Source organism: Danio rerio, chromosome 17 (genome assembly GCF_049306965.1).
Source record: "Danio rerio strain Tuebingen ecotype United States chromosome 17, GRCz12tu, whole genome shotgun sequence".
Classification (NCBI taxonomy): Eukaryota; Metazoa; Chordata; class Actinopteri; order Cypriniformes; family Danionidae; genus Danio; species Danio rerio.
In genome coordinates, this window is record NC_133192.1 from 8,987,783 (window position 1) to 9,011,808 (window position 24,026).

Below are 24,026 nucleotides of genomic sequence, written 5' to 3' on the forward strand. Positions count from 1 at the left end.
AACTTCAAATTTTTTTTTTTTTATGGGAGCAAAACCCATATGGTACATTTTAGTAAGGAAAATTTAATTGGTTAAACAGATATAATTAGCAATATTATATGTCTTTGTGTATTTAAAACTATTGAAAAGTATGCATATGTAATTAATTAAAATAAAGAGAAACAACGCATATACTGAATAATCATTAAATATTAGTAGATGTTTTACCATGTTTGAATTGATGAACCAAACTACATATTTGAAGTATGCTGAACATGATTCAATGGCAGTCATTCATTTTCCTTCGGGTTAGTCCCTTATTTATTAAAGGTCGCCACAGCAGAACAAACCAACAACTATTCTGGCATAAGTTTTACGCAGCAGATGCCCTTCCAGCCAAGTGTATCTGTCTGTCTTTATAACATCAAGAGGAGTTACTTGTAGTAAGTTAGGGTGCTTTTACACCTAGACTTTTGTTTTGGAATCCGCCTCGTTTGCCAAGTTAGCGCGGTGCGTTTGGCATATGTGAAACCACCAATTGCGCTCGCATCCGTGCCAAAACAATCGCTCCGAGATCGCTTAAATGAGGTGGTCTCGGCTAGATTAAAACGAACTCTGGAACGGATCCATTGTAGTAAGAAAGTAATATGATCCAAGCCCAGTTACATCACAGTGTATTATGAATATGTAATAGGCATACGGCTATATTGACCATATTCTAAAATGCGGAAGTGCGCCTGTTTTCGCGATTGTCTTAGAACTTCAGATTCAGTCGCCTATGGGAGAAATGACTAGGAATAATAAACGGCAAAAAACGGTCAAACTACTTGCTCTACAAACAAATGTTTGCATGACTATACAGACCAAGTAGAAAAATATAATAAGAAAATATCAAATTCCAACATCAAGCAGCGTAACGAGCAGTTTTTAACATCAAAAAATGAATGGAAGTGAATGAGACCGGAAGTCTCAAGCCAAAAAGATTCAAATGGCAGCGCCTGCTCGTCGGCGGAGAATAAGGTGAATAAAGAGGGAATTATAAGTAGGGCGGAAGGTCGATCCATACATCCAAAGTCTCCCGGAGGTTTCATGAGTCTCCTGCAAATGCACAGAGAATCTCGGATGCCCGCAACCGAGTGATAATCACCCCTCCCCATCGCATCCGTCCTCACTCTTCAGACACGTCGCGCGCACCCTGTCAAACACCACCAAACCACTACCATCCCCCTGACAGCTGAGCAAATAAACCGTGAAACTCTTACCAATGTGAGGAGAGTTTACTCACACGTGACTTGTTTTAGTTCTTTTGGTCCATTTAGAAACTTTGCAGTGTAAAAGCGAACTGCACCAAGAACAAAGAGCAACAATGTAACAATTTTAATCCCTGTTTCGGAACAACTGAATCGATTCACAGGTGTGAAAGCACCTTTAGAGGCTTAACTTGCAGTTATTGAGATCCCATTGAACCATGCGAGATGTTGTTGGGCAAGATGGCGGAAATACTTTCCAGAGAACATTTTTACTAAATGTTTATCCACAACCAATTAATCTGATATATTATTACATTAGACAGTTAGCCTACATCGCATTGTGGTTGCAAATAACAGTACAATGGCAAGCACGACAAGTATGAAAGTCCCCACAACTCGCAGCTGTTTGTTAATAATGATGAGTGGGTTGAGTTAATAATGACGTTTAGGGTTGGGGAAGGTGTAGACATTAATAACGGTGATGGTTGGGTTAAGGGTTGGGGGAGGTGTAGACATTAATAACGGTGATGGTTGGGTTAAGGGTTGGGGGAGGTGTAGACATTAATAATGGTGATGGTTGGGTTAAGGGTTGGGGGAGGTGTAGACATTAATAACGGTGATGGTTGGGTTAAGGTTTGGGGGAGGTGTAGACCAGGGGTGCTCAATCCTGTTCCTGGAGATCTACCTTCCTGTAGATTTCAGTTGCTACCCATTTCAAACACACCTGCCTGTAATTATCAAGTGCTGTTCAGGTCCTAATTAATTGGTTCAGGTGTGTTTGATCAGGGTGAGAGCTGTGTTTTGCAGGAAGGTAGATCTCCAGGAACAGGATTGAGCCACCCTGGTGTAGACATTAATAATGGTGATGGTTGGGTTTAGGGTTGGGAAAGGTATACAGTAGATGTTAATAACTGTGATGGTTGGGTTAAGGGTTGGGAAAGGTGTAGACGGTAATAACTGTGGTCGGGTTTAGGGTTAGGAAAGATGTAGACATTAAAAACGTTGATGGTCAGGTTTAGGGTTGGGAAAGGTGTACAGCAGATGTTAATAACTGTTATGGTTGGGTTTGGGTTGGGGAAGGTGTAGACATTAATAACTGTAATGATTAGGTTTAGGGTTGGGAAAGGTGTAGACGTTAATAACAGTGATGAGTGGCCAACTGGCTCAGCTGGGACTTAAACCAGTGACCGTCTTGCTGTGAGGTGACAGCGCTAACTGAGCCACCGTGCACTGTTTAAAAAAAACACTCTATTTCTGTCCATATCTTTAAATGTGAGCAAGGATTTCTTCTAGTAACCAAAAAAACTATGACTCTACACAATTAAACAGTTATTGTCATTCAATCTTTAATCGTAATGAAAAATATGAATCATTAGGTTATGTGTATATATCATATATGTTTTCATTGCGAAGGTTTCTTAGGCCTCAGCAAACTCTGTACATACATAAATATCCTTTTCTTCGACATCAGTGGTTTACATAGAGTAAAGTATAGTATCGTGACACAATTAAACTCAACGTTACAGCAGATTAGTTAAGATCAAAAATTAAAAACCGACAACAAATTCGATAAAATCAATGAGCGTTTTTTAAAACCAAAGGATGACCACATGCCAAAAATACATATAAAAAATAATTGCAATATAGAGTTCATATATTTTTCATTTTCTCTTTTTTACAAGTATACTGAAAGACGCACGCACATTTCAGTTTTTGTTTTCGTTTTTTTATGATTAAGAAAGACTGAAAGTGCCTTTACAGTAACAATACCAGTGTTGAGTTACGCTCTAGCTTCCTCCTTAATATCAAAATATGGAAGAACATCAGTAGCACTAACACAGCAGATTTCAGTGCAATAGGCTTTGTTCTAACATCTACACAAGACTTTTGATGACGGTAAGATTAGCAGCTGTACAAGGACACCGTAATAATTCACTTTGGCTGCCAACCTCCATTTTTGGCAGTTGTCAATTTCGAGAAACCCATCATATTGGCTCATATTGGCGGAGGGCCGTTGGTGTAGCTGAGCATTGGGTGGAAGGAGCGGGCGAAGTTGTTGAGTTGGGCACAGCTGTAGCCATCCTCAGACGTAGGCACAAGACAGGCCACAATCAGCACCAGCAGCAGGATGATCTGCAGGGGCAGCGCGGCCCAGAAGACCCGCTTCAGGAAGCTTCTGCACCAAGATGGCCGCTCTTCATCTTCAGAATGGGAGAAAGCGGATCCAGCGGCGTTGAGAGACCTGCTACACAGAAGATGCCGGAGACACGTGCTCAGATGCAAAACTAGGCAATTGGGAGAAATCAAAACAGCTGTCTAGCTATTTCTAAAACTGCTGCTAAAGGATTAAAAACACCAGCAAGTACAGTAGTACAGACTATGGTTTGCTAATACACTCTTAAAATTAAAGTTTTGTTTTGTGAAGTCTTCTCTGGTTACACGAAGAACCTTTAACAGTCCGTTTTGTAAAATTCTGAATCTGAATTCTTCAGATTATTAAAACAGTTCTTTGAAAGGGGCTATATGTAAGAAGTGATGTGTTAAATGAACTAAAAAAATCACCCAAAAAATGAACATATGCTCATCATTTACTCACACTCAAGTGGTTCTAAATTTGTATGAATTTCTTTCTGAGGAATGTTGGACAAAAGCAGACATTTATATATCAATGTAATGCACTGCAATGTGTATTTATATAACTTATTTATTGTGTATGGTCATACACCCAAAGCGCTTCACAATCATGAAGGGGGTTGGTGTCACTCCACCCCACCACCAGTGCGCAGCATCCAATTGGATGATGTGACGGCAGCCACAGGACAACGGCGCAAGTGCGCTCACAACACTCTAGCTATTAGGGGAGTGAAGAGACAGTGATAGAGCCAATTCAGTGAATGAGGATGATTGGGAGGCCAGGGTGGTTAAGGCCCAATAGAGGGACGTTGTCCAGGTAACTACACCCCTACCATGGGATTTTTAATGACCACAGAGAGTCAGGACATCGGTTTAACTCCACTCCACCACCAGTGTGTAGCATCCACTTAGATGATGTGACGGCAGCCACAGGACAACGGCCCCAGTGCGCTCACCCCACATCAGCTATAGGTAGAGTGGAGAGATAGTGATAGAGCCAATTTTGTGGATGGGAATGATTGGGAGGCCATGATGGGTGAGGGCCAATGGAGCGAAATTGGTCAGGACACCGGGGTTACACCCCTACTCTTTACAAGAAGTGTCTTGAGATTTTTAATGACAACAGATAGTCAGGCCCTCAGTTTAACATCTCATTTAAAACAGATCGCTCACTGACAGTATAGTGTCCCCTTCACTTTAATGGGGCATAAGGGGACTTACACTGGCCGCAGGTTAGGCGTCCTCTGCTGGCCTCACAAACTCCACTTTCAACAGCAACCTGGTTTTCCAAAGCGCTCTCTCATCCAGGTACTGACCAGGCCTGTAGTGAATAACGGGTCTTCTATTGTACACTGTCAAAAATCCTGGGTTCCACACAATTGATTTGAGTAAGCTTAGTTCTTACAAATTTAAGTTGATTGAACTTAAAATAATTGAGTTATCCACCAAAATTTCAGCTCAACTTAAATAAGTACTTTGAACAAACAGCCAACGTCATTTTTTGAGTGTAGGAACATAAAATACTATGGAGGTCAATGACTTATTTCCAACATTCCTCTGTAATTCTTTAACAGAAGAAACTCAAAACATGTGGAGGGTGAGTAAATGAGAACAGATTATTCCTTTTCGGGTGAACTATCCCTTTAATACAGTTTTATTGCCACGGGTAATGTCTTGCAGCACGAGACGATGATCGATATTAAGGCTTTTTTTTTAAACCGCTAACATTTTCTGGTTCATGCGGTATGTCTAAGGTTTTTATAAAGGGTTGTCAAAGACTTTTTTTAATTAGGGCAAGAGTAGGGCAGCTAAGGACCATCCATATCATCTCAGGGTTCATTATGAGGATTATTTAGCTGTTGAGTGTACATGGGTTGTTACAGCAGTTGTGCACGGTTTAGTCAGTCTCATTATAAACAGTCTAATATTAATGCTCTGTTGACATGCAAGTCATGATTTTACCAACTACAATGCGATCCTAGATTAACATCTATATTGATCCTGGAGCATCCATTTTTGTTTGAAAATGTAATCCAAACCTATTCCCTTCACCTAAACCCAATCATAACTGAGAATTATTCCCATAACCAGAGTGGAATAGTAGTTGGATGACAATCATGGAGAAGTGCATACACCTAACCGTAAGCTTAAACTGAACATGTATGGTAAACACATCCCTTAATTCTGATTGGAATGTTCTTCCAGGATTAACATAGATGTTACTTCAGAACCGCATTGTACTTGGTGAAATCAGGTCGATGCTGTTGACACAATGCTACTCCATATGATCAGATGCTTTCTTAATTGCTGTTTTCACACTGCTTTTTTTATTTTGTTACTGAGAGAAAAGCACACAAATTGTATGAAAAAGATCTTCATTGTGAATATACAGTATCTGGGTACTGAATCACGTTTAGTCTCTTGAACAATATAGAGTTCTACGATATTGCTGCTGCAGTTCACTAAATAGCCACCGGTGTCACTAAAACAAAACAGAATTTGTCATATAGCCCCTTTAAAAACTATTCAAAAAAAGGTTCTTCGAGGAACCAAAATTGTTCTTCTATTCCAAAGCTCCCATTCGAAACATTTATTTTTAAGAGTGTAAATAGGCTTTCATATTTAATCGGATAACATTTGTTCCCATACTTATTTATTGTTGTGAATTTTTATCTGTCTGTTTCATATCTGGGAACACATTAGCTGGCAAAGCTTGACACAGATAGAGTTAGTTTGAAGTCTTCAGTAGCGTTTAAAAGCAAAAGGTCTGTTTTTGACTTCATTAATATGCTCTTCTGTTAAAGCGTGTTAAACAGAGAGCAAGCTAACAGGGGAAAGCACAGCTCAAATTATATGTCTTTCTTAACATGTTTGTGGAGCTTCTGTGGTCTGTTGATTAAAGATTGAATATACAGTTGAAGTCAAAATTATTAGCCATCCTGCGAAATCTTAATTCTTTGAAAAATATATTCCAAATGCTTTTTAACTCAGTCGATCACATTTTTAAACACAATAATAACTAATTAAGAAAGTATAAACACATTTCTAATATATATATATATATATATATATAGTTGTTTTTGCCATGATCACAGTTTATCTAACTTTTTCTAGTTAATTTGCAAGATACTAATCTTCAGCTTAAAATGCAATTTAAAGCTTACCTGGGTTAATTAGGCAAGTCATTAGACAACAGTGATTTGTTCTGTAGCCAATCCCGCTAAATAATAATAAAACTAATTAGCGGGTTAGTAATATTAACCTTACCATTAAAAAAAAGTGTAACTATTTGATTATTCCAGTCAAACTAAAAGAAATAAAGAGTTTCTCTGGAAGAAAAATATAATAGCAGATACAGTGTAAAATGTCGTTGCCCACTTAAACAGCATATGGGATATATTTTTTTAAAGAATTAAAATTTCACAGGAGAGCTAATACTTATGTTATGACTGTATGTTGGATCCCTCAAAGTCAAAATAAATAAATAAAAAAATCACCAGTGTATTCCAGAACAAGACTCACATTTCACCTACAGACTAATAATAGCTCTACTTGACTACAATGCTTTAGATCAGTGTTTCTCAACCACATTCCTGGAGGACCACTAGCTTTGCACTTTTTCATGGCTTTGTACAAAATTGCTTATAACTCAGTAGGTACTGCATTTGGATTTAAATGTACTACTGTCGTTAGATAAGTGCTTCTATACAGTATGAATGTGAGTAATATGAATGGTACTCCCGTCAATGGTACTACATCCGTCATTTTGTTATAAGCATGTGACCTACATTTACATTTACATTTAGTCATTTAGCAGACGCTTTTATCCAAAGCGACTTACAAATGAGGACAAGGAAGCAATTTACACAACTAAGAGCAACAATGAATAAGTACTAAAGGCAAGTTTCAGGTCTGTAAAGTCTAAGAAGGAAAGTATTAGTAGTATTAGTTTTTTTTTTTTTTTTTTTTTTGTACAGTTAGTGTGATATTCAAAGAGGCAATTGCAGATTAGAAAGTGAAGTGGAGACTAAATAGTTGAGTTTTTAGTCGTTTCTTGAAAGTAGCGAGTGACTCTGCTGTTCTGATGCAGTTAGGGAGTTCATTCCACCAACTGGGCAGATTGAGCGTGAGCGTTCGCGAAAGTGATTTCTTCTCTCTTTGGGATGGAACCACGAGGCGACGTTCATTCACAGAACGCAAGTTTCTGGAGGGCACATAGATCTACAGAAGTGAGAGCAGATAAGAAGGAGCAAGGCCAGAAGTCACTTTGTAGGCAAACATCAGAGCTTTGAATTTGTAGCGAGCAGCAACTGGCAGCCAGTGCAAACGGACTAGCAGCGGAGTGACATGTGCTCGTTTAGGTTCATTGAAGACAATCAAGAACCTATCAATGTGAGTTGCGTTGATTCACTCTCATTCATGAATTCTCTCGCGGGGCATCATGGGATAGCATAGCATGCAAGAATCTTGCCAGAATTAGTAAAGCTGCGTCTCAAATGGCACACTATACCCTATGCACTCATGTACTATGTACTTATGCACTTACACACTCAACAGCACAGTACGTGTATGTAGTGCCGTCTTAATTGGAGCACTAATGTTTTTACTAAGCGGAAATTTAAACTGTTTTCCTGATGACGTTTGACAAATCAGTGAAACAAATGGCCAAACTATTAAATAATACCTGCCATAACTATAACCGCATTCACCATCGGGATGTGCTATAATCACTCTTGTAGGAGAATTTTGCTTTCAACAACCACCCTTCCGCTATATGTGAGCAAACCTGCGGTCGTTGAGTGCGTGAAGTGTCTATCATTCCGCACTAAATTTTACCTGTTAAATGAATGCATCATAATTAAAGTGCACATATTATTTTTAGAGCTTTTAGTGTGAACACACACTATTTATACTACAAAATGGCGTAGAATAGTGCATAAGTATGCGATTTGGGACGCAGCTTCAGTCATCCGTGTACTTCTCTCATACTGTTTTTTGAATTCTTTGAATTCTGTATAGCATATTGTTTTTAGAGTACTATATAGTATGGAAGTATGCGATTTGGGACACAGTTCAAGTCTCCTTCACCAAACACACCTGATTCAGATCATCAGCTCATTAGATTAAAGTCAAAATTAATAGCCATCCTGCGAAATCATAATTGTTTGAAAAATATATTTCAAGTGCTGTTTAACAGAGAAAATAGTTTTTAAGGAGACATCCAAAACATGCAGGCTGCGTCCAAAATCACACACTTCCATTCTATATCCTACTGAGAATGGAAGAAAATTTGTTTATTTATTTATTTTTTTAATTTTCTGTGATTTCCCACATTCAATTCACCTTTATTTGTATAGCGCTTTTACAATGTAGATTGTGTCAATCTAATACATCCTTTGGGTTAAAAAAAATCTACAATTTAGAGTTTTTATATTTAGTTTTTATTTTTAATTTTATAGCATGTCCACTGTAGTGGACCACAGGACCATTTTAGTTTAAACGACCGCCACTCAGACAATAAAACTGTACAGGATATGACTGTAATAGGATATGAATCCAATATTAATGTAAAAAAAACAAAACAAAAGCCATTTTTTCCTTTTGAATTAAAATTCCTGAAACAGTTTAGTCTGAAAGAAAGCTGAACTCAATAAAAAAAACAAAACAACAACAACAACAAAAAAGAAGTGATGTTAATCCAAAACAAATTAAACATAAAAGCGATTTAAAACTGATGTCATTCTTTAATTCTCTCTAATTCTCTAATTGTCTGATTGTCATACTCTAAATCAGAGTCTCCCTCAATTATTTTGTAAAAATCCTCTCTGCTTCAGTTCTGCCTCCTATAACATGCAGTCAATAATTACATTAGGATGGTCCTGGTGTCCACTATAGTGGACGTTTAAAAAAGCATACTTTGAAACACAGTTAACAGCTTTGAAAGCTAAATGTATTGTTCCTGGCACTTTATTAAACAAATATATATGTAAAAATAATAGTAAAAAAACATTTAAAAAGCTACATTTTACATGCCTCTCTCCTTTCCATAAAATGTGCTTTTTTGTATGTCACCCACATAGCAAAATTTCTCTGGCCCAGCTCTGGCCCACACAATCAGGTTTTGCTTGGCCCACATGCCGCAGTGAATTACGGTACATGACTGGACCAAATCTGGCTTCCAGACAAGGGCCAAACACGGACCATATCTGGGCCAAGTCTCAGCCAAGTTAATAACTCATAACTGGGCCTGAACTGGGCCAGATAGGTTGGTGTGTCACGATTGCAATGAAATTGATAAACCCATGGAGTGATGCGCTTTAGGCACACTATGGCCACGCTTTTTCTCAAAGTGACCTGATTGGTAGAATTTTTTTTCTTTTCTCAAAAATGATTTTAGTGTATTTTAAATGTGGGTCAAGACTGGCCAAACTCAAATGGCCCACTTATTAAATTTTTACATCTGGGCCAAATACTACGTTTTTCATCTGGCCCAAATCTTGTGTGCCGCCTTAAAGACGGTGCCACCTCTGCCAAACCCGGGCCAAGTTTGGCCCACATGCTGTATGCCAGTGCCGGATGAATGCCTGCTGTGCCAGCTTTATGCCAAATCTGGGCCAGAATTCTTTGCTACTAGGGCAGCCATTTTGGATGCAGTGTAAGAAGTAGTTCCTAGCATTCCAGCCACTATCACTAGAAAGCCCAGGATGTCCTCTGAACAGTACAAACAGTACAACAGGACTTGACAGAGTAGCAAAAAATAAAAATAAATAAATTGAAGAAAATTCATGAAAACGCAATGGCCACTACAGAGGACACAAGTCAATGAGCGGGGTTTCGAACAGTATGCGAGCTGAGTAGTATGTCCCAATTCATAGAATTCAAAAAACAGTATGAGAGAAGTACCCAGATGACCTACTACTAATGGCAACAATCTTAAGTGTGCATCCAATACACGCTACGCTATCCCATGATGCACCGTGAATGAATGGGAGTGAAGCGACATAACTGATATGGGTACGTCATGTAATCATGACAAAATGGTGGATGTAGTATGTCCATTCATACTGTATAGAAGCACTTCTCTAAAGGTCGAGTAGTACATTTAAATTCAAACGAAGTACCTACTGAGTAGTAGGCGATTTCGGACGCAGCCGCTGTGCTAGTGGTGCTCCAGGAATGTGTTTGAGAAAACTGCTTTAGATAAAAACCACAATGTAATAATGATTTAATGTGACTACTTTGATTGAATAAAGTGATGATCAATAAGATCTCTAATGCTGGCAGATCATGGTAAACAACAGTTTTTAATCTGGAACATGTTACTGCGTGTTTAATGTCTTGCACAGTATTGTTTCTCTAGCATGTCATCAAACTGCATGTATAGTATGGCAGATTGGAGGAAGAGGGAAAAGATGATTGATTAGTTGGTGAAAGAGCAGATGTGACACACCAGAGAGAGAAGAAGAGAAAGAGAAACCATTGCCGAGATTGTTCATTGCAGACGCTTGCTGAATAGACAAGAAAAAAATGAGCGGCAAGCAGCCTAGCGAATCCATATTTACAGCCAAGTATCAGCTGAAAGAAAAAACGGCACAAAGCTAGCGGCGCTGTGAGGCTTCGGCCTGACGCCTGAGCTCCCTTAGTAGTGTCTATCTGAGCTCCCTAACCCGAGCAGCGTCTAGAATCACAGAAGATGATGGAAGTCTCTGTGTTGGACTTCTATTATCTTGCTGCTGATCTAGAAACCAGGAGAAAGGTACCTGTGAAGTAGACTGCTCACACAGGCTCCAGGCTCTGACACACTACTTTTGCCCCGTGGCTGTTTGCAATGAACAGGGGGGTAAAAGAAAGAAAGAATGTTTCAGTCCAGGCAAATAAAGACAAAGCTACTGATGAAAGAACCCAAAAGTAAAAAAAAGAAGAGCACCAACAGAATCAAATGAGGGGGGGGACAGCACTTCTATGGAGACAAAGAAACTGGTTCTTCATGAGTCGGGTTGCTTTATGATAAGGTCATTTCAGACAGTTATTTACCAACTGAGGCCATGTCCACATGTACATGGCTGTTTTTATAAACTGAGGTTTCCCCGCTTTCGTTTTTTATTTCAATCTCACATGACAATGGAAAAACACACTGTGATGCATGTTAACAGCCGAATCAATAGGTGGAGATAATGACACTTTTATGCTGGGCTCACATCAAACACAGTACACAAGTAAACTCAACCCAGGCTCATTCTGTTTATGTACCCCTATATATATTTCTGGAGAGTACCAAATACGTCCCATCAGCTATATATATATATATTTTTTTTTTGCAATTTTTGCAATCAGAAAGTTTCAGTTTTAGTTATGCCGAGTTGAGACTGCATGATTTTCTAAGTCATCATGTCACAGATGTTTTCACACTGCGTGACTACGTTCTGTTGCAGCTTTGTTTATACTGCAAGATGGTTCAGCGATAGAGGGTTACAACTTTGTCTCGGTCTGCAAACTACATCTCACAACCAAAGACGTGAGAAGTAACATGGAAACAATGCAATGTCATTTAGTATATCTTTCGTTTTTAACCATATAATGAGAACGAAGCGTTTAGTGGGGTTGAAGATTTTTGCTCACCTGGCTTTGGAAGGGAATTAGCTTTTTCTCTTCAACCTTTTTCTTTTTCGACCCGGATGTGATATTGCTCAGGAGACATGTCAAACAGACAAATTTACACTAGTTTTTCCTTTTTTTCTTGGGTCCAAATAGACCGAAAAGAAACGATTTTAACTTCTCCCCCAACATCCTGCTGGCCTTCAGATACCCATACTAGTGTATGCTGCTCTCTCTTTGGCTGTAGGTGATTGCTGATATAATTTTCAATCAGAACACATTTCACACAGCATGATTTGAATCGCAGACAGCTCCAGATATTTAGCATGCCACTTATTTCACGGGTGTCAGCGATGCTCTCAGATGGCATCTCTCTTTGATAGTTCACACTGTGTGATTGTGTGACCGATTTGCCAGTGATTTCAAGCATTTGTCGACAATTTCTCAAAATCCATCGGCGAGTCAAAATCAGGGCTAAAATCATGCAGTCTGAACTCAGCATCACCTGGTACTCCATTAAAACCGCTTAGAAAAAAGTGAAGTTTTAAAAATACCCATTCTTGTGGACAGGGCCTGAGCCCGATAAGAACAAGTCATCACAGATCATATTTCACCCATGAAGTAATGCATTACGTAAAGGTCATAATGAAGTCATCCTTATTATTATTATTAGTTGCATTCTGACATAACATTCATCAGCAAAATTTAATCCTAAAAAATAAATTGCAATAAGTAATCAAAAAAGTGGCACCAAAAACAAAACATTACTTATGCTATTAAGCCACATGACTCTACATAGAGTTGAAGTCAGAATTAATAACCCCCCTGAATTATTAGCCCCGTTTAATTTTTCTGTTTAACAGAGAGATTTTTTCAACACATTTCTACACATAATAGTTTTAATAACTCATCTCTAATAACTGATTATTTAATCTCTGCCATGGTGACAGTGAATAATATTTGACTAGAGATTTTTCAAGACACTTCTATACAGCTTAAAGTGACATTTCAATGCTTAACTAGGTTAATTAGGTTAACTAGTCAAATTAGAGTAATTAGGCAAGTTAAGTTATTGTATAGCGATGGTTTGTGCTGTAGACTATCTGAAAAATATATAGCTTAAAATAAAGCTTAATAATTTTGACCTTAAAATTGTATTTAACAAAATTAAGAACTGCTTTTATTCTAGCCTAAATAAAACAAACAAAACTTTCTCTAGAAAAGAAAATATTATCAGACATGCTGTGAAAAATTCTTTGCTCTGTTTAACATCATTTGGGAAATATTTTAAAAAGAAAGAAAATGCAATGGGGGGCTAATAAATCTGACTTCAACTGTACCTTATAATAAATAAATAATAATTTATCAAAATATATTCTACAAATGATCTATATTGTATAATATTAATCAACATTTATTAACATTTTAATAATTAAAAATGATTAATTAGGTTTAAAAACTGCAAACATGCTTCCTTAAAATTAAGGTTAATAAATATTAAGTTAATAAACTAAACTTCAACTTGCATCAATCAACCTGATTTAAAACATCAAGTTAACATTTTTATAACTTAAAAAATAAAGTTGAAACCCAATTATTCATTCATTCATTTTCTTTTCGGCTTAGTTCATTTATAAATATGGGGTTGCCACAGCGGAATGAACCACCAACTTATCCAGGATATGTTTTATGCAGCGGATGCCCTTCTAGCTGCAACCCATTTCTGGGAACATCCATACACTCTCATTCACACTCATACACTATATGGACAATTTAGCCTACCCAATTCACCTGTACCGCATGTCTTTGGACTGTGGGGGAAACCGGAGCACCCGGAGGAAACCCACACGAACACAGGGAGAACATGCAAACTCCACACAGAAATGCCAGCTGACCCAGCCGAGGCTTGAACCAGTGACTTTTTTGCTGTGAGGCGACAGCACTATCTACTGCGCCACCGCGTTGCCTGAAACCCAATTAACTTACTAAAATTAAAAGTTTTAGTAACAAAAACAGGCGATGCAGTGGCGCAGTAGGTAGTGCTGTCGCCTCACAGCAAGATGGTCGCTGTGGCGACCCCGGATTTATAAAGGGGCTTAGTCGAAAATAAATAAATGAATGAACATAAAAACATGTCATCATGGCTTTTTGATCATATAATCTTTTGTTCAAAATTTGATGCAAAATCATTGGATTTCTGCGATGAGACATTTGTTTGACACTGTATAATGTTTAAATACATAAATGAATGAGCAAATAAAAAAAGGTAAATGATTAATTAAAAAAAAATGTCTCCTTGCAAAAATAAAAATGGCATTTATAGATTGCAGTCAGTTATTAGCCCCCCTGAATTAGCCCCCCTGTTTATTTTTCCCTAATTTCTGTTTAACGGAGAGAAGATTTCTTCAACACATTTCTAAACATAATAGTTTTAATAATTCATTTCTGATAACTGATTTATTTAATCTTTGTCATGATGACAGTAAATAATATTTTACTAGATATTTTTCAAGACACTTCTATACAGCTTAAAGTGACATTTAAAGGCTTAACTAGGTTAATTAGGTTAACTAGGCAGGTTAGGGTAATTAGACAAGTTATTGTATAATGATGGTTTGTTCTGTAGACTATTGATAAAATATAGCTTAAAGGGGCTAATAATTTTGACCTTAAAATGGTGTTTAAAAAATTAAAAACTGCTTTTATTCTAGCCGAAATAAAACAAGTAAGACTTTCTCCAGAAGAGAAAAATATTATCAGACATACTGTGAAAATTTCCTTGCTCTGTCAAACATTATTTGGGAAATATTTAAAAAAAAAAAAAAAAAAAAATCAAAGCGGGGCTAATAATTCTGACTTCAACTGTAGGTTAAATATGACCTGGACTTGTATTTTCTTATTAAATTTTTCCCCACAGAACCAGTATTCCTTGACAACTACAGTGTGTGAATCTAGAATAAACATGAATGTGGAAAAATGAGCAGAGGAACCAAACCAAGCCAGAATTCAGGGGTGTGGTATGGGTGAGACTAATTGCTTTAAAAAAAACGTCTTGTAAAACTCATTTGGATCAATCTCCGGGATGTGGAAACACAACAGGGGATGAATCACATCTCCAGTACTGATTCAGCTCTTGCATTAGAAGAGAGCATGCTGGGATTAAGGGTTCTTAAGTTTTGGAGGATCTCAGGGCAAATCTACTAATGAGGTGTTTCTAGTGTGTTTTTGGAGTTTGAGGAAGACTGTCAAACATCCGCCTCAGTGTGACAGCGGACAGTGATCTGTGAAGGGGGTGAAGTGTTACCGGTCGCTGGCGGCTCGGTGTGCTGCGTCCAGACACAGGGCTCAGAGATCCAGATGTATCCAGATCATCAGCAGATGACCAGGAGGATAAATCCTGCAAAGAGAAAGAGACAGACCTTAAACTGAGATGAAGTTTAGTCCTGCACATCAGGGCTGTGTCATGCTTAATGAAAACTACAAGAACAGAATCATTTCTTGTCTGTCCGTCCGTCCGTCCGTCCATCCATCCATCCATCCGAGTGTCCATCCGTCTATCTGTCCGTCTATCTATCTATCTATCTATCTATCTATCTATCTATCTATCTATCTATCTATCTATCTATCTATCTATCTATCTATCTATCTATCTATCTATCTATCGTCTGTCTGTCATCTATTTGTCTGTCTATCTATCTATCCATCCATCCATCCATCCATCCATCCATCAATCCATCCATCCATCCATCCATCCATCCATCCATCCATCCATCCATCCATCCATCCATCCATCCATCCATCCATCTATCTATCTATCTATCTATCTATCTATCTATCTATCTATCTATCTATCTATCTATCTATCTATCTATCTATCTATCTATCTATCTATCATCTGTCTGTCCGTCTGTCTGTCCGTCTATCTATCTATCTATCTATCTATCTATCTATCTATCTATCTATCTATCTATCTATCTATCTATCTATCTATCTATCTATCATCTGTCTGTCCGTCTGTCTGTCCGTCTATCTATCTATCTATCTATCTATCTATCTATCTATCATCTGTCTGTCTGTCTGTCTGTCTGTCCGTCCGTCCGTCCGTCCGTCCGTCCGTCCGTCCGTCCGTCCGTCCGTCCGTCCGTCCGTCCGTCCGTCCGTCCGTCCGTCCGTCCGTCCGTCCGTCCGTCCGTCTGTCTGTCTGTCTGTCTATCATCTGTCTGTCTGTCTGTCTGTCTGTCTGTCTGTCTGTCTGTCTGTCTGTCTGTCTATCTATCTATCTATCTATCTATCTATCTATCTATCTATCTATCTATCTATCTGTATGTCTATCTGTCTGTCTATCTATCGTCTGTTTGTCTTTCTGTCTGTCTGTCTGTCATCTATTTGTCTGTCTGGCTGTCTGTCTATCTATCATCTGTCTGTCTGTCTATCTTTCTATCATCTGTCTGTCTGTCTGTCTGTCTGTCTGTCTGTCTATCTATCTATCTATCTATCTATCTATCTATCTATCTATCTATCTATCTATCTATCTATAATTGATGCTCCATTTAGGCGAAGTGACAAAATACAAGCTTTAGATGTTAATATCAGTTTTATATTTGCTAAACGTACATTGAGTCACAGTTTTGTAGCACACTAGCTTATAGATATCCTTTAAACGAACACTACTGATTCTACATCTATTTTAATTTCACAGGACCTTCAAGAACCGCTGCATTAAACCCATTTGGATCCACATATTTATTTGCATTAATGTTACATGTTTGTGTAGTTTGTGCCCTGTTTTTGTGTTTTTTTTTGTTTCTCTGTTCTCCCGTATCTGCTTCATATTCTCAGGTTCTGTTCATTGGTTGATTTATTAGTCAATCATTTTCTTCCCGGTGACGTCACTCGGACGTCATATCCAATAGGCCAAGACCATCTGTCACAAAAGCACGTGCCAAACCACTCTCCGACCCCTTTTCCTTTCCCTCTTGCTTCTGTTGTTTACTGCTGTGTGATTGCGTTGTGTTACGAAGGAAAAACATGTCTAACTGTGTATTCTGTTATTGCCCGTTTCTGTGTTCACGTTATTCGTCCGCCTTTCATATACAGTCTCATTTCTCATTTAAGTTGTTTACGAGGCTTGGACAAGTAAGCAGGTCACGTGACATACATATTGGAACATGTAGGTCTACTCTTATGTTTAGTACATTAGGTTAGGGGCGAGCGCCACCCCTTGTAGTTTTTAGATAGTGTAGGACAGTTAGGACTCGGAGGATTCTTCGTGTGTATTGTTTTGTTTTCATATATTTAGTTAGTTAGATGTTTCTGGCGAGTTAGACATCGTTTGGGTTTTGTAGCTTTCTTTTCTGTAGCGCAGCCCACGTCCCTTCTGCCAGCTCTCTTGTTTTCCCATCTTTATGTTAGTCCAAATTTATATATATAGTATAAATAGTATATATTTGCTTAGCTTCTTTTTTTTATTTTTGATTAATTCATTGTCTAGTTCACCTTGGGATTTGTAAATAAAAGTCACATTTTTATACATCTGCTTTGGTTGTCTTTTTCACTTCACTCATTTCACTATATATAATTATACCCATATATATATATATATATATATATATATATATATATATATATATATATATATATATATATATATATATATATATATATATATATATATATAATTATATATAGGGGTGTCTGTCAAAATTAGTGGTTAACAAACGTGACAGTTTTTTATTTTTTATTTTCTGTTTTGGCCGAAATGTGTTTAGGGACGGCGTGTGCATAGAGGCGACCTAGGTGGCCACCTTGGGCAGCAGAATAGTGAGTGAACCCCCCGGTCTTCACTTTTATCTGCTACACCCACCCTCTCCCTCACGGTCCTTTTATCAGCAAAACGGTCACTTTCTTTTTCACTTTCATTTTGAGGGCGGCGTGATTGCCCTTTGCCTTGAGTGCCATTCTGCTATCCTGCGTTTCCTCCAGAGTTTCATGGAATTTCGGGTGCTTCATTTTTAATCTTAAGACTTTAACTGCAGTTCAGTAGTTCACTCTTATTCAGCATGTTTTCATTCAGGATGTTTTAATGGAATTTGATATCGCATGGCGAACGGAAAGAAAAACCTTTGCGTTTCGGGACTCGCATGATCCTTTAAGGTAATCAAAAATCGTTGCTTACATGGTCGACTCTTAATCAGTATTATCTTAATCATAAAAGCAGAGTATTGGTGTCCATGTAAATGTACTGTAGTGAAAGTGGCAGATTAAGTCGCAAGCTGTCAAAGACAACCACAGCCCTATTCTCTGCCTTTAAGCTACTTTCATGAGCCCTGCTTCACGTTGCTGTGTCAGAATTCTTGCTTGTAAATAACAGCCATACTTTAGAATGCTTAGTTTAAGCAAATTTCATAAATGCAATTGTGCGTGTTGACAATTCAGAAGGGATCCCTCGTTCACTGTGTCCGCTGTACTTGGCATTTAAATGCCTGTTTTTATTTCTGTAATAAATACGGCATTTCGTGATTAATCATGTTTAATTACAAAAAAAGTATGATTATGTAAATTTTTTTATAATTTGACAGCCCTAATTATATATATATATATATATATATATATATATATATATATATATATATATATATATATATATATATATATATATATTAATTCCCTATTCCCATTCCCTAGACTAACATCAGGGGTTTGTAAAATTTGTATGATTTGTGTTATAGTGTTTTCAATGAGTGACCTGCTGACTGCTGCTGATGTCCAGTGTTTTCTGCAGTTCTCGGATGTCTCTGGTCACCCCCTTCAGCAACAGTTTGAGTCTGTTCCCGATCACATGCACCTTCTCTTTGGCCTCCAGACAGTCGCTGCCCTCAGAGTGAACCAGCAGCTGAAGGGACATGTCCTGCAGAGACGCCACCTTCACCTGCGTATCCAGCAGCTCCCGTCGGATTTGCTGAGGAACAATTAGCGTTAGAGCGAAACAAACCATGCAAGGTGTAACCCAAATGCTGTAAAATAGAAAAAGTAAAGCAAGATTTACCACTTACCAGCAGTGTTTTGTGATGCTCTTGTAGGGTGTCGCTGTCCTGAGTGTGGTCAATCGGGACGATCTCATTTCTCCTGCGATCGATGTTCTCCAGCCACAGAAGCAGACCGTGACTCATCTCATGGAAATCCTGAAGATTAGGAAAAACATTCAACGCTTTTATGAATTTAGCACCCAAACAATTACTTCCTGCATCATATTCGAGAGATGTGGTGAAAATCCATTCTTAGATTTTCTAAATGGATTAATCTTCTCTTTTGAATAAATTCTGAGCTTAGTTTTTAACAGCAAATAGCGCTCTTGGCTAGCTTTTGACAACAGATAGTGCTCTAGGCTAGCTTTTAACAGCAGACGGCACTCTAGGCTAGTTTGTAGCAGCAGAATGACGCACTAGGCTAGTTTGTAACAGCAGAATTGCATTCTATGGTAGTTTTTAACAGCAGATGGTGCTCTAGGCTAGATTTTAATAACAGATATTGCTCTAGGCTAGTTTTAACAGCAGACAGCACTATAGGCTAGTTTTTGACAACAGATAGTGCTCTAGGCTCGTTTTTAACAGCAAAATGGCACTCTAAGCTAGTTTTTAACATCAGACAGCACTCTAGGCTAGATTTTGACAACAGATAGTGCTCTGGGCTAGATTTTGACAACAGATATTGTTCTAGGTTAGTTTTTAACGGCAAAATGGCACTCTAGGCTAAATTTTGACAACAGATAGTGCTCTAGGTTAGTTTTTAACAGCAAAATGGCACTCTAGGCTAGATTTTGACAACAGATATTGTTCTAGGTTAGTTTTTAACGGCAAAATGGCACTCTAGGCTAAATTTTGACAACAGATAGTGCTCTAGGTTAGTTTTTAACAGCAAAATGGCACTCTAGGCTAGATTTTGACAACAGATAGTGCTCTAGGCTAGTTTTTTAACAGCAGACAGCACTCTAGGCTAGATTTTGACAACAGATAGTGCTCTGGGCTAGATTTTGACAACAGATATTGTTCTAGGTTAGTTTTTAACAGCAAAATGGCACTCTAGGCTAGATTTTGACAACAGATAGTGCTCTAGGTTAGTTTTTTAACAGCAGACAGCACTCTAGGCTAGATTTTGACAACAGATAGTGCTCTAGGTTAGTTTTTAACAGCAAAATGGCACTCTAGGCTAGATTTTGACAACAGATAGTGCTCTGGGCTAGATTTTGATAACAGATATTGTTCTAGGTTAGTTTTTAACAGCAAAATGGCACTCTAGGCTAGATTTTGACAACAGATAGTGCTCTAGGCTAGTTTTTTAACAGCAGACAGCACTCTAGGCTAGATTTTGACAACAGATAGTGCTCTAGGCTAGTTTTTAACAGCAAAATGGCACTCTAGGCTAGATTTTGACAACAGATAGTGCTCTAGGCTAGTTTTTAACAGCAAAATGGCACTCTAGGCTAGATTTTGACAACAGATAGCGCTCTAGGCTAGTTTTTAACAGCAAAATGGAACTCTAGGCTAGTTTTTGACAACAGATGGTGCTCTAGGCTAGTTTTTAACAGCAGACAGCCATCTAAGCTAGTTTTTAACAGCAAACAGCGCTCTAGGCTAGTATTGTAGCAGCAGAAGGTGCTCTAACAAGGTTTTAACGACAGATTGGCACTCTAGGCTTTTTTTTTTTAAGTTTTTTGCTGCAGATTGCACTTTAGGCTACTTATTAACAGCAGACGGTGCTCCAAGCTAGTCTAGGCTAGTTTTAAACAGCTGTATGCCACTCTTGGATTGTTTTTAATGACAGACGGTGCTCTGAGCTAGGTTTTAACTGCAGACGGCGCTCTAAGCTAGGTTTTAACTGCAGGATGCCACTCTTGAATTGTTGTAATGGCAGACGGCGCTCTGAGCTAGCTTTTAACAGCAGACGGCGCTCTAGGCTAGGTTTTAACTGCAGTATGGTACTCTTGAAATGTTTTATAGTGGCAGACGGCGCTCTGAGCTAGGTTTTAACAGCAGACAGTGCTCTAGGGTAGTTATTATCAGCAGACTGCGATCTAGGCTAATTTTTAACAGCAAGATGGCATTCTTAGTTTGTTTTTAATGGCAGACAGTGCTCTTAGCTAGTTTTTAACAGCAGAAGGGGCTCTAGGCTAGTTTTTAATAGCAGATGGCATTTTAAGCTAGTTTTTAACAGCACGATGGAGTTTTTAATCGCACACCTCTATAAAAGCTTCAGCATGGGCTGTTGTGTAGGTGTTTCTTGCCTGGCACTGCATGAGTGCATGCTGGAGCGCAGTCCTCCACTCGTCCAGAGAGCTGCTGAGTTTCTCCCAGCGGTTGTTCATCTCCTTCAGCCGCCTCTGCAGTTCTCGAGCCTCCTCGCTGTCTGACTGCACAAACTCAGCACTGCAGAGGTTTATGGACAGAACGATGGCCTTACGCTTATCCAGAGCTTTCTGCAGCTCCTGCGTCAAGCCAAAGACAACAGAGAGGAGGGTCAATTGGCGCGTTGGTAATGTATTTTGTTTAAATTTCTATACTGCTTAAATTTATCACTGTTAGCAGATGCGTTTATCTAAAGGCACTTACAAAAGCACTTCAAATCACTAGAGAGCAGCTATATATTAATGCCTAGTCTAAGTTATAGATGCCAATTCTATAGTTTATTCATTTATTTTCCTTCGGCTTAGTCCCTTTAATTATCAGGGGTCGACACAGAGGAATGAACCGCCAATTTAACCAGTATATGTTTTATGCAGCGGATGCCCTTCTAGCCGCAACCCAGCACTGGAAAAAGGTTAATTTAGTTATTTTTATTATTAATATTACTATTATTAGATCCTTGTAATAAAGTTTTTATAAGAAAGTGTCTGGTGCATATAGACCCTACTGAAAAATCCAGCTTAAACCAGCCTAGGCTGGTTGGCTGGTTTTAGCTGGTCAACCAGGCTGGTTTTAGAGGGGTTTTGGCCATTTCCAGGCTGGTTTCCAGCCATTTCCAGCCTGGTCTTAGCTGGTCAGGCTGGGAGATGACCAGCTAAAACCAGCTTGACCAGCCTAGCCAAGCTGGGAGTCCAGCCAAAACCAGTTATATCCAGCTTAAACCAGGCTGGTCAAGCTGGCTTTAGCTGGATTTAGCTGGTCATTTTTCAGCCTGACCAGTTAAGACCAGGCTGGAAATAGTTGGAAACCAGCCTGGAAATGGCCAAAACCCCTCTAAAACCAGGCTGGTCAACCGGCTAAAACCAGCCAACCAGCCTAGGCTGGTTTAAGCTGGATTTTTCAGCATATGGAGAGAAGAGAGAGTGTTTCCTACAGCTGGTCTGTCCAGCCTCCACACCTGTGTGAAGCCCACTTTCACAATTTGCTCAATGTTTTCATAGAAACAGCCATTGTTGATCCAGTTTGCAAGTTTTAAATGCCAATGTCTTCTAAATACCAATTGTTGTCTTTGTTTTAGCGCACACTAGCTATTGGCTCATTTCCACTGAGTGGTACGGTTTTAGTTAGAGTACAATACGGTAAGCATTTATTTCCATTTTCACAGAAGTATCAAAATACCAAACTGTAATCATTCAACTGTTGCATCTAAACACAAGGGAAGCATGCACTGCTTCCCTTTCTCTGTTTTCATACATTTGCGACTTGTCTACATTTGAAGGAAGAAAATTGAGCATGCAAAGACATAATACGTTATGTCAACAGCCTATGCGGCTCTGGTATACACCATGCCTACCAACAGGGTTCTCACTCTAAACCAAATGTCAAATTCCCTGACTTTTCCCAAATTTTCCCTGATTAAAAAGCTGAATTTCCATTGCCAATAATGAGCACAGAGCAGACAAAAAGATTTGTAATTAATGATTAAATAATGTTTTGTTTACATAAATCTAAGACAATAAGCATGTAACTAAATACGTGACCAAAATATCCAAACTTAACAGTAATTGGCTAATTCACTATATTTTTAATTCTTTCATGTCACTAAATATAGCCTAAAAAGATGAATAAATATGCAATTAAATATAGATAAATTGAAAGTAAAATTTTAGATGACAAAATTATCCGATATTCTATGACTTGGACAAAATAGAAATAAAATTCATTGACTTTCAATGTCTACAATAGACTTTTTATATAATATTGCAGTAATTTCATGACTTGTGGGACCGCTGTACCATATAGTAAAGGGTAATCCGTACTGAATCATACTGTATTGTACTAAACCCTGCAGCTCAGTGTAAACAATGTGTTAAAGCTCCAGTGAAGTGCTTCGTGATGTGATGTTTGACAAAATCTCAACTGAATCATGATGACAGGTCGGGAAAGAGTAGATCTTCCCCTTTTTTAAAACAGCCAATAGCATTTCATTATCAAAAAAAAAAAAAAGAGAGAGATCTTGAGGGGGCGGGGCATGTCAGATACTAGAGAGCATTTGATTGGCCAGAAGATTTGATGAGGTGACATGAAAACAATTGTTGATCCATTTAAATTAAACTGACAAACTGCGAGCTTTGGATGTTTATATCTTCTAAATGTGAATTTTGTCACTGTTTTGGAGCACACTAACTTAAAGATTTCCTTAAAACTAACATCTAAAAAAACGTTTCATGGGACCCCAAAATGTTCAAGTTTAATTTGAGTGCGACTTTAAAAGTAATGCCACATTAGTGTCAGACCTTAAGCTTCTTGATGCGCAGCTCAATGGTCTGTATATCTGTTCCGAGGTCCAGTCCCCGCTCCTGCTGCAGCTCTTCTTCTGTCTGGTCCAGCCAGCTGCAGATGCTGCTCAGGTCGGAGTTGAACTGCTGCCACTGCTGCATGTTCTGCTTCATGCGCATCTCTTTACTGAGAGCCTGAGCCTGCAGAAGCTCCCAGCGCTCGATCACTCCTGCACAACACACATGACAACAATCTGAGGCCTGCATGACAGTCTGACTTACACTTCAAGTTAGAATTTTTATTGATATTTCCAATTTTATATTTCCACACATCCAATCTGATGTGCTGTGCTGTACTGTACTTCTAGCGTTAGTTTAAATGAGAGGTTTGA

General features: G+C 38.5%; 1 protein-coding gene across 1 annotated transcript in view; it reads right to left on the minus strand.

Annotated features, from left to right (window-relative positions):
* Positions 1–2,554: 2,554 nt before the first annotated feature.
* Positions 2,555–24,026, minus strand: part of syne1b (spectrin repeat containing, nuclear envelope 1b) — a 329,470-nt gene continuing 307,998 nt past the window's right edge. Inside the window, exons 143-149 of the mRNA XM_017351755.4 lie at positions 23,653–23,864; positions 21,238–21,438; positions 19,010–19,138; positions 18,703–18,915; positions 15,262–15,354; positions 11,123–11,181; positions 2,555–3,474 (exon numbers count right to left, since the gene is read on the minus strand). Of these exons, the coding sequence (XP_017207244.3) occupies positions 3,225–3,474; positions 11,123–11,181; positions 15,262–15,354; positions 18,703–18,915; positions 19,010–19,138; positions 21,238–21,438; positions 23,653–23,864 (1,157 nt within the window). The 3' untranslated portion in view covers positions 2,555–3,224. The remainder of the gene's footprint in view (positions 3,475–11,122; positions 11,182–15,261; positions 15,355–18,702; positions 18,916–19,009; positions 19,139–21,237; positions 21,439–23,652; positions 23,865–24,026) is intronic.